Consider the following 11191-nt stretch of genomic DNA (forward strand, 5'->3'; position numbering starts at 1 on the left):
CGTAAAGCTGAAACCCCGGTCAGTTCTAATGCGGAGACGGCTACTGATGCATTAAGCCACGTCTCCACAAAGCAATTGAGAAAATAATCCTTCCTTTCCTCGGTGATCTGAGTGCGGCTCCTGAACCGCAAGACAAGAGACCCTGCGCGCTTCCCCCTTCTCCGCTTCAGGTGCGAGTTATCTGGCTGCGAGTTCGAGTCTGCAGGCGGAGGGTTTATAAGCTGTAAATCCGTACGTTAATGCCCTTAATCAATTGAGGAGAAAAGAAGTCCAAACCCAACAGATAAGAGTTGATCTCGTGTGTTTGTAATCCGCATAGTGTTGCAAAATGCAAAGTTAACAAACAAGACACTTAGCGAGGACCAAACAACCGTGGCTGCCCTGATCGTCATCACGGAGATCCAGGAGAATGTTTGCCATTTGTGGGAGATTTTAGCACAGAATTCTGTCAGATCTACCACTGTGCCTGACCTGAGTCATAGTTTCGGAAGAGAATATTTACAGTATGTAGCACATTTTAATAATAAGGCTATTTATTGAGCTTCTACAGTGCCTTCGGATGGTATTTAGACCCCTTCACTTTTTCACATTTTGTTATGTTGCATCTTTACGCTAAAATCTTTTAAATTCATTTTGTTTCTTCACAACATTCAATACCTCAGACTGACAAAATGAAAACAAGATATATACACATTAACATTAAACAAACCAATGGAGGTTGGACTTTATCAACTCGGAGTTCTGCAACTAATATTCAGATTTATTTTAGATCAATGATTTTGTTTTTACTATGTAAACACCGTAAATAAGGAACATAAATCTTTTTTGGGATATTCAAGACAAGGTAACAAAGGCAGTAGGTCAATAGAATAACCAAGTTTCATCCATTTCCTATGTGAATTCTCATTTGCTAGTAAATATAGAAAACTAGAGCCTATAGTGGGGAAAAAAATGGGAAAAATTAGGAACCAAACATCACAAATAAGTCCACATTAGTAAATTTAGGAACCAACTCAGTTCCATAAGTTGACAATGTTCCCTGTGCTACCTTGCCATTTTCTTCCAGTTTCAGCACTGGATAAATAAACCTCAAAACAAAACAAATGAAACAATGCAAATACTGTTATCATGCCCATTTATTACTTTGGCAAGAACATGATGATGTGGATTGAACACTTACTAAATCAACTTTGGAGAAATATTGAAGATGGTATTTGTTTGGAGGCATGCACCTCACAGATGAAGAAAAGCTGGCATTTAGAAACCAAGTACATTAGAAAAATCAGCAGTTTGTTAAAATTACAGTGCATAAACCAGCAGCACTTGTATTACAGTATGAACTTCAAATAAATCAGTTAGCTAATCAGTAATGTCTAATCATCTCATGTTTTACTAATGTATAACAATTTAATGATTAATATTCATATATTTAATGAACGGAATTCTTACAAAAACAACCTTTACTAGGAATTTTTGAAGGCACGGTTTCGTATTCTTGCATTTTTCTTTGGTAGCGGCTTTAAATGCTTATTTGTAAGTTATAGATTGTAATGTGTACAATATTATCATGGCACTGATGTTGGCAAATACACCCATTAAATTCTTTGCTTAACAAATGCTGCTTATGAGCAGGCAACATTTGTCAGGTCAGAAGATAAAGCTTCTTTTACTATTTTTAAAAGACAGAGAAATTAACATACAAATAAATATAGCATTACATACTGCATTATCAGGTGTTTGGTTCCACATCAATATGGTTCTAAAATGTTATTTTGGCTTATAGCAGACATATAAACGGTCTATATGTCTGTCAGGCCAGGCATTGGGAACATTCTAGCAAATTTTTCCACTTCTTCTTTTATCTGATTGACTTTCATTTGACAATTTTCATCTCCAGCCAACTTTTCCTTAAATTCCTTTAGTGTTGCTTTGGGATTCATACTGTTCTGAATTTCCAGAGTTAGTTCAATTCCTGGAAGGATATGGTACATTAATTAATAAATTAAGCAAGTGACCATCTTTTCAGTATATAAACAAAGCAACTGCTAAACATTACATTTTAAGAGTCCTAAATTTCACGCTTTCACATCTTTATCAAAATAAATTAATTTACAATCTAATATCACTTGTGTGTGGCAGAAGCATTAAGACAACTAGCTTTGTCATAAAATTACAAAATGTCACCTAGGCTTATAGTAACAATAACTTTAAAATTATCAGCAAATGAAAAATAAATAATCTGCAATGAACGACAAGAAAACAAAAATGTCACAGGTGTAAAACTGAACTAGGCATGAAGAGAGAAGAAAACATGTCATATTTTAAGAAATCTGTAAGAATTGATATTTGCTATAGTTAGACATACCTTTGTGAATAAACATAGCAACCTTTTTAAAATCCTCTTCCATTAGTCCCCTGGATGTCAGCGCAGGAGTTCCCAATCTTAAACCACTGGGACGCAAAGCACTTTTGTCACCTGTTAAAAGAGGTAATTACAATATATTTGAAATACTACTGTTGCGGTAGCAGTAGGGGCTGTCAGAGGAAGATCAAGGAAGGAAGGCCAAGTGTTTTCAGTGAACAATGCTGACTGCAGAAGTGATAAGGGATTCAGTGTGACCTCTATATACAACTTAGAGCATCCTTCTAGCAAGACTTTCAGTAGTCAAGTGATAAATCAGGGCAATGGCTTTAATGAAAAAATGGGGAGATGGCATGTTTTGGAGAGAAAGTCAGAGATGTTGGCAGGTACAGATCTGGTTATGTGGACAACCACCCAAATGAGTAGACAAGAGTTTTAACTGTTGAACCTAAAAGGCGGCATGTCTACATTTGTGCCTTCTGTTCACTATGTATTATGTTTACTCCCAATAATTATCCCTTCCTACTTAATGTTTTCCTTATAAACCAAAATAATGCCAAGATGGTATTTTGGCCTGCCTGACATTATTTTATTATGTGCACACCTGGAAGAGTACTCCCTATGTTTCACAGCACAATGTTGTAGGGAGAGGCTCAAGTACCTTGTGCTTGTGGAATGGTAAATGTTTCAGATTAGAAAAGTGATGGATATTATTTTCTTAGGGGGCAGCATGGTGGATTACTGAATAGCATTATTACCTCACAGATCCAACACCCTGGGTTCAAAGCATGCACCCAATTAGTGCGTGGATGTTTATATGTGTACTTCAATTTTTCTTCCACATCCTAAAGATAGGCTCCTGTCCTGTCCCCAAGTGCCGTCAAGACCATGGTCCTGACATTTGGCTTGGTTAAGCAGGTTTGAGAATGGTATACTATTGTTGTACTTTCTTCATAGTTAGGCTGTATAATTTATAACTGACTGTTCCTATTGCTTATCTTTAAACAAAGCGTGCACTGCTATAAAGAAACACGTACACCCATCTAATAGAATACAATCACACTTCCAAGTACATTTACATTTATTTGCTTAGCAGGTGCTTTTATTTAAAGCAACTTACAAAGGAGGTCAAAATAATTGAGTAACATCAGTCTATTGACTGTTCTGAACAAGTTTAGAAGAACGGATTATAAAAGTTGATCACTAAAAGTAAAGAGTTATAAAGTTAGGACAATGAATTATCAATTAATAACATAACTGATATCCACAGAGCAAAAAACATTAATTAACAATTTGACAGATATTTATAGAAATGTAGCGTTTTCACTCCTTAAAAGCCATTGAGGAAGGCAGCAGTTTAGCCAGAAGTGGGCAGCTCCTTCCACCAACTAGAAGCTATATATGAAAAGAGTCTAAATTGAGATTTGATGCTACTCAGAGGTGGCATCACCAGATGCCATTCACTGGCAGACCTGAGTGGGCGAAAAGGAGTGCAACATTGCACCCGTGTTTCCATACAGACAGGTGCTGGCCCATGGACTACTCTGTAAGCAGCCATCAAGGATTTGTACTTAATGTGTGCTGCTCCAGGGAGTCAATAAAGCAACCTGAAGAGATGTGTCCATGTTTGTTAACTTTTACAGCTCCTGTATCACATTTCAATTAATGTTTTACATATGGCACTTTGTGCCACTCTCTCTCTCACCCCTCACTCGCTATATATTGCCTTTGATTCCTGTATGTCTAATCAAGGCGTAGGAATAAAAAAAAACAATTTTAAGATATGTGACTCACTCACACTAAAAACAAAACCAAAAAAAAAAATTCTAATATCAGTAAAGTCTACCAAAACTCTTACCTGGACAGGTATTCTTATTGCAAGCAACAGAGCAGGCCTCAAGTACTTTTTCAGCTCGTCCTCCATCAGTCCCTTTTGGTCGTAAGTCAACCAATATAAGATGATTATCTGAGCCACCTAATTGCAGATGAATAATCAATAAAGGGTTGGAGAAAAAAAAAATAAATCAAACAAACAAAAAGAAAAAAAAAAATGCCAGCAATATGCATGTGTTTTTGATTTTTTTTTAGTTGTTTTGCTTTATCTGTATTGGGGGAAAAGTACATTTACATTATTATCCATCCATCCATTTTCTAACCCGCTGAATCCGAATACAGGGTCACGGGGGTCTGCTGGAGCCAATCCCAGCCAACACAGGGCACAAGGCAGGAACCAATCCTGGGCAGGGTGCCAACCCACCGCAGGACACACACAAACACACATTATTATATACAAAATAATCTAGTTTAGCAGTGCTTAAAATGTTGTTCATCCTAATATCTGAAGAACTGCTTACAACTGTTGATGACTGAAACTATGAGGATTTATATACAGATATAACATATAAGCAATATTGCTTACTTAAAATACAATGTAGAAATATTACCTCATTTTGTGTAAAAAAATATGAAAAATGGTTAACTACTGCAACAAGCTTCTAAAAAAGCAAAGTAAGGGATCCTCACTGGATCTTACCAGTATGTCCTAAACTATACATTCTAAGCATTCAGTGCATACAACTTGCAGCTTCAGCGGTTACTTCTTAGAACACCAAGTATATATATTTTCTCTAGATAGTTATATAACCCAAGGAAGTAGAAATACAAAATTGTTTGGACAACTGTTCTACAAAACAAATGAACAGACACTGAATTTAATAATTTACCAGTTACAATTTTGTATCCCAGTTCAATCAAAGCAGCTGCCAATGCTTTACAATTCACAATCACTTGCATTTGATATCTTTTGAACTCTGGGGTCATTGTTTGCTTCAGTGCTACCGCTATTCCTATGGGAAAAAAAAGAGAAATACTGCAGTTAGTAGAATTCCAAACTCCTAGAAATTCTGGAGGAAATTAAAGAATAGTACAATATTCACTGATTTTGCCAAGAAGGTACTGGAAGCCTGCAACAAAGCCTAATCTTTTTATTTATTTAAAGACACAGGGTACCTTATCATATACGTTAGATAACCCAATAAGCTATACTGGCTAAGTGATTTCCTCCAGCTGTAACACTTCATCCTCAGAGTCACATGTACACTATTGAGGTGCTTGATGAACTGTTCCATGATTGCTGTTAACTAAAGCTGTACAATTGCACTGTTATGACACTGGGTGAAACAAGAAAAAAAACAAAAAAAAAAACAACTTTGTCCATCATCAAAAAGCATATTATTTTACAGTTACAGTGTTTGTAAATGGTAGGCTTCTGATATTAAAACATAACAACAATGAAAGGATAGATTATTATTTAGTTTCCCTCATTTTGGTTAGCAAATATTTCCCTGATTCAGCTTCTCATTCACTCACTATATGTCTGGTCAAAGTGGCTACTGTAAATTCTACTAGATTTCACAGCCCCCATTTTGACCGGTATAGTTTTTCAAATACTAACACTAGAAACACCCAATGTCATATAAAAGCAAACAGGTGTTTCCAATTCTGTTTTTAATATAATTTGAAATTTACTACAATAGAAATTTAAAAGCAATAATAAATAATATATTAATCCCTTATGTTGTTTATACACAACAGAAATTGCTTAAAAAAAAAAAAGAAAGAAAAGAAAATTTCAACACCTGCTATGGCGTGGTTATGTGGGCCACCCTGCAGTCCTGGAAATACTGCCTGGTTGATTGGTCCTTCCAGATTATAATAGATTTCCTTACCACTCTTTGGGTCTACGCTTTTAACACCTTGAAGACAGGAGGTTGGAAATTAAATTAATACTCAGATGTGAACTATCAAAAACATTTTACTAATCTCTACTTATATATTTTAGAGCTTCATACCTTCCTCCATATATGGATAAAAAAAAAAACATTGTAAAAAAGAAAATTATTTAAGAAACCTTTAAGACGATTTTTATCTAGGTGAATTTGAAGTACAATATTTATTTTCTATATTTCAAAATTTCATTACATTAGTAATAAAAAAGGCTGGGCTGGACAAAACATATGCTTATTTTACCTTTTCTGTAAAAGATTATGCCTGCCCTGCAACCTCTCAGAGTTTTATGTGTAGTTGTTGAAACAACGTCACAGTACTCAAATGGTGAAGGAACAACTCCTGCTGCCACAAGACCACTAATGTGAGCCATATCAGCCAAAAGATAAGATCCATTTTCATCAGCTATCTTCCTCATCCTCGCATAATCCAGATTACGGGAGTAACAGCTCACACCTGCATAAAAGTGATAAAACACATAGATTTATTAGGATATATGGAAATAAAAAACAACATGCAAAAACTTGATATTTCTGGTTATCATGGTTTTCCAAAAATATATAATATTTCCAGTTTATTGATAGAAATAAAAACACACAATGGATACTGGCCAAGTCTAAATTTACAGAGGTTACTGAATTGATGTCGATGCTATACTTAATACAAAGTGGATAATGAGCCAAAAAAAAAAGTAAAATGATAATTCTGTGTAGATGTTTCAAAATACAGATAGCTGTGCTTGAGTTAGATCTTACTCTGGTAAGTGATTAGCATAATATATACTTACAGTAAATGCATCTGTGGAAAAAATCTTGCATTGCCCTCATTTTATGACATTAAGTCATCCAGTTGTACAGTCCCAATGGGCAAAAGGTTTGCATTTTTTTGTGAAAATACTGTTAAATACTTCCAGAAAAACCAGAGTAGTGCACACAGAGAAAACTGTTTTACATGTGATTGAGCATTTCAAATGAAGACCTGCAACTTCAGCTCAAAAGCTTGTTTGTGTGTGAATGTTTTCCTTCCCAAACACATCCCATTAGGTTTTTGGGGGTCTAAACTTGTGCAGTGTAATTGAGAGTGACTGCATACCCATTGATATACTATTAAACTATGTAAGTTCAGAAGATTAATTTTTATTTCAGAAGTGGCAATTTATTGATCAGTGTTGTCTTTTGTGCTATTTTGTTTTGTTATATTACTGTAATACTACTGTAGAATACTACTGCATACAATGTCTTTTGCTACACTTTCCATCGCCTCTTTTATCTGACCTAATTTTCCAATTTTACAGGTAAAACTAAAAAAAGTCGTTACATATAACATAGCATTTCTAGACAACCAAATATAATTGTGTGTAAGTAAAATTAAACATATGTACTGTAGCCTAAACAACTTTAATATTAAATAATGCTTGTTCATAAAAAACAAAGCTCTTAATACCCCCATATATACAAGGATAACACAACGTTCAAAAACAACATGATTTATTCAAATGAAGGTCTATTGAGCATGGTGAAAGTGTTATATAAATAAAATGTATTATTTATTACTACTATGTATTTAAATTAAATAAGTGATTTGCATTATAAGTCATCCTGGAATAATTACATAAGCTGTCAGCTGCACAGCTTGCACATTCAGGCAGATATCAACTTAACTCACATGCTCTTGGTAGCTTACAGCTGCAAAAAACATTTCTACTTCACTAACTTTTCCATTCTCAGAGCCTACCAGCTCTAAGGATGTGAACACTTACTAACGCCATCCACATCCACTTTGTAGTTAATGAGCTTCCGGAGGTGCTTATATGCTTATTTATCAGGCGGAGTGGTGGCTCCGAGGCTAGGGATCTGCACTGGCAATCGGAAGGTTGCCGGTTCAAATCTCGTAAAATGCCAAAAGAGACTCTGCTCTGTTGGGCCCTTGAGCAAGGCCCTTTGAGTAGTGAGAAAAGTGCAATTTAAATGCAAAGAATTATTATTATTTTGATAAAGGTTGACTTGGGACTTGCAAGAGCCATGGGAAAATAATGGCAGTTTGTTAAAACATCATTGAGCAAATGCTCAAGACCAAGAAAATTTGGACTTTAAATTTTAAAAGGAAAGGTAAGTGTACAAGCATATTGTTTGTAACTATTTGTATACAATAAATTCATCCTTTTAACTTATATTTTCCAAATACTTCCTGATGACGATTTCATGGAACATTGTTGGAGGAAAAAAACAAATGACCAGTATTTCAAAGAAACAGATACCTACTAACACAAATTTAACATTATTACTCCAAAAAAGTTTTAATAATTAATCATCTTTAAAAACAGAAGACATCACCTGCAATTATCATTTTAGGGTGGAAGAGACGGGCATTCTCTTCAAGTCGATCATAGTCAATGTAGCCGGTGTCAGGATGTACCTAAAAATAAAACAAATTATTGGGGTCAAGAACAATTTAGAAATTTAACATCCACAAACCCCATCACCGCCATAATCATTTATATCTCTCTTTGCTCAGGCTGGTAAGAGGCACCAAATATTTCTGTTCCAGCATCTCCACACATCATCCATAATCATCATTTTTGGCTTACATTACAGTGTACTTATTTATCCAGTCATTTTATAACTTTTAATCCATGTCTAAGCTACCTCAGAATGTTTTTTCTTACCAGATGTTTATATTAACTCTCAGCTTTAAATACCTTGTGCAACTCTCCACACACACATTTACTCATTCTAATCTCAGTTGTAACTTTGGTCAGGGAGAGCACAATGTGGACAATAACAAAAAAGACAAAGTTACTAACCTCAGTGCATGAACAGTAACAGTACCTTTTTTTTTTTTTATATAAACGCCCAATAGCTTAAATATAGGTAAAATTCATCTTACTTGCTTTATGCATTTAATGAACCTACTCTTCTTAACTGCTTTACTAAGTCATCCTCATCTCCTGCATATCACACCTGACTCAATATCTGTGTAGTATGTTACCATCAAAATGGGTCTCTCAGCTGTGCAACAGACCTAGGACTTTCATGCACTGGACTTTTACCCATCTGCAGTTTGACCAGGTTTCCAAGTATCTTGTAAACAGAAGAGGGCATCCATGATTTTTAACACTGAGTTTAGGGGGAGCAGCGTGGTTGGATAGTAAAGCAGAGAGTTTAAGAAAGGATTCTCTTTTTGCTCCTGACCTACTTTACTCACCTGTTAATATACATATTTAGTCATCTTTCAAAAGAGACAAAGAGAATAGTTTTAAACTCGTGTCTTGGGAGTTGAGAGCTTAGCAGGAAGTATTTTTTGTTTAGATAGTGAATATAAATTTCTGTTAACTATATTACTTAAGAAATATTTAAGCTGTCTAGATGATTCTTAACCAAAACTAGTTTACCTCTAAAAACTATTATCTGAAAAGTATTATTGTTCTGGTGTCTAGGGAAGAAAAACTGTTCATCTCAATTAAAGTGGAATCACTCAGATTGTTTGCATTACAAATAAGCTTAATCAGGTTCTGATCAAAAGCAAAATAAAACCTGTGATACTGCCATATTAAATAGATCTAAAAATATTTATTTTTAAAAAACAATTTCAATCAATCAATGTTCATGTTTAACAAGTAATCCTGGTTTAGGGTTAACAATTTAGTAAGTTGTGCAACAATAAATGCCATTTCCACAGGTTTGGTTCAATAGCATCTTGCACTTCTGCTCCAGTATAGTTACCTTGTATGGCATTGATTCAAAGAAAATGGAAGTGGCAGAAATTTTCTTCTTGTCGGTCATAAATCCATGAGTCAAATGGCCACCATCTGGAAGATCTAATCCCATTATCCTGCCATGTGGTTCAACTAAAGCAGTATATACTGCAAAGTTTGCTGGTGACCCTATGTTAAAAAGACAAAAAAAAAATAAAAAATAAAAATTAAACAATAAAATAATTTCTCCAATAACATTACTTTTTTGTTTATTGAAAATATTAGTGGGTATTCAAAATGGGGTCTACATCAAAATAAAACATTTGAAAGAGAATGATCCAAAGAATAGTTCTTTAGTTTAACAGGTACAAATATAAAAAAAATATATAGGGACATTAGAATATGTGTGAATAGATTTACCAGAGTAAGGCTGGACATTAACTCCCCATTTTTCAGGGTCCAGGCCATATGCTTCCAAAGCCCTTTTTTGACACAGTCTTTCCAACTCGTCCACAAATTCAGTGCCTCCATAATATCTATATGATATACAAATTAAAATGTAATATGGAACAAATCCTACCTAAATGTAACATTATTGAAAGTGTATGGTTTTCAGAAATGCATTATACACTCAAAAGATCAGCTGTGATAAAATTATTTTTACTATAAAAACAGATTTAAAATGATCTGGGTTTCCAATTTTCTTTGGAAATTACAGCCCTAAATATGCAGACCTTACAAAACTAGACTAAAACACAAAATCAATGAAGATAAATTAATTCTGCATACATGCCTGCAATACAGAAACTTGATCATTTTAAACAAGATATTTGATAAATGCAGAGCAAAGACTTATTCTCTTAGTTTTTCCTCAATAGCAATGTCTACTCCTACATTATAAGAAAAGAAATTTACTATCAAGATAAGCTTCATCTCTCAGTGAATCTGTAATAGAAAAAAACCTTTTAAAATGAATGCAAAATCAGATTTAGTACAGTACAAAAAACTAAGTTCTGTTTAGAGAGTAAACACACGCTATATTATTGTTTTTTTCTTTTTAAAACCAAAACCAAACACTGTAACTTAACATTAAACTTTATGTGAAAAAAGAATGCTATTATGTATATTTCCGAGAGATATTTTAATTGTTTCATTTTACACAGTCTTCTGTGAATACTGGAAATGTGCAATTTATCTGCGTATATTGTGTTTTTCTTTTAAATAGAAAGTGTTAGGTTAACTGTCATATCTAAACTGGCCCTGTATGGATTTTGGTTTGTGTGTATGTACAGTATATAACAGTTTGCCCTATGATGCACTGGTATACTGTCCATTGTAGGTTAATCTCT

The 11191-nt window shown here is 34.3% G+C and overlaps 1 protein-coding gene across 2 annotated transcripts in view; it reads right to left on the reverse strand.

Moving 5' to 3' along the window:
* Positions 1–1118: 1118 nt before the first annotated feature.
* Positions 1119–11191, reverse strand: part of shmt1 (serine hydroxymethyltransferase 1 (soluble)) — a 20097-nt gene continuing 10024 nt past the window's right edge. For both annotated transcript variants that reach the window (XM_039775416.1, XM_039775417.1), the window contains exons 4-12: positions 10263–10378; positions 9871–10031; positions 8482–8563; positions 6392–6604; positions 6001–6117; positions 5086–5208; positions 4221–4337; positions 2366–2476; positions 1119–1972 (exon numbers count right to left, since the gene is read on the reverse strand). In XM_039775416.1, the coding sequence (XP_039631350.1) occupies positions 1800–1972; positions 2366–2476; positions 4221–4337; positions 5086–5208; positions 6001–6117; positions 6392–6604; positions 8482–8563; positions 9871–10031; positions 10263–10378 (1213 nt within the window). In that variant the 3' untranslated portion in view covers positions 1119–1799. The remainder of the gene's footprint in view (positions 1973–2365; positions 2477–4220; positions 4338–5085; positions 5209–6000; positions 6118–6391; positions 6605–8481; positions 8564–9870; positions 10032–10262; positions 10379–11191) is intronic.

The sequence above is a fragment of the Polypterus senegalus genome, chromosome 13, assembly GCF_016835505.1.
Source record: "Polypterus senegalus isolate Bchr_013 chromosome 13, ASM1683550v1, whole genome shotgun sequence".
In the NCBI taxonomy this organism is placed as follows: Eukaryota; Metazoa; Chordata; class Cladistia; order Polypteriformes; family Polypteridae; genus Polypterus; species Polypterus senegalus.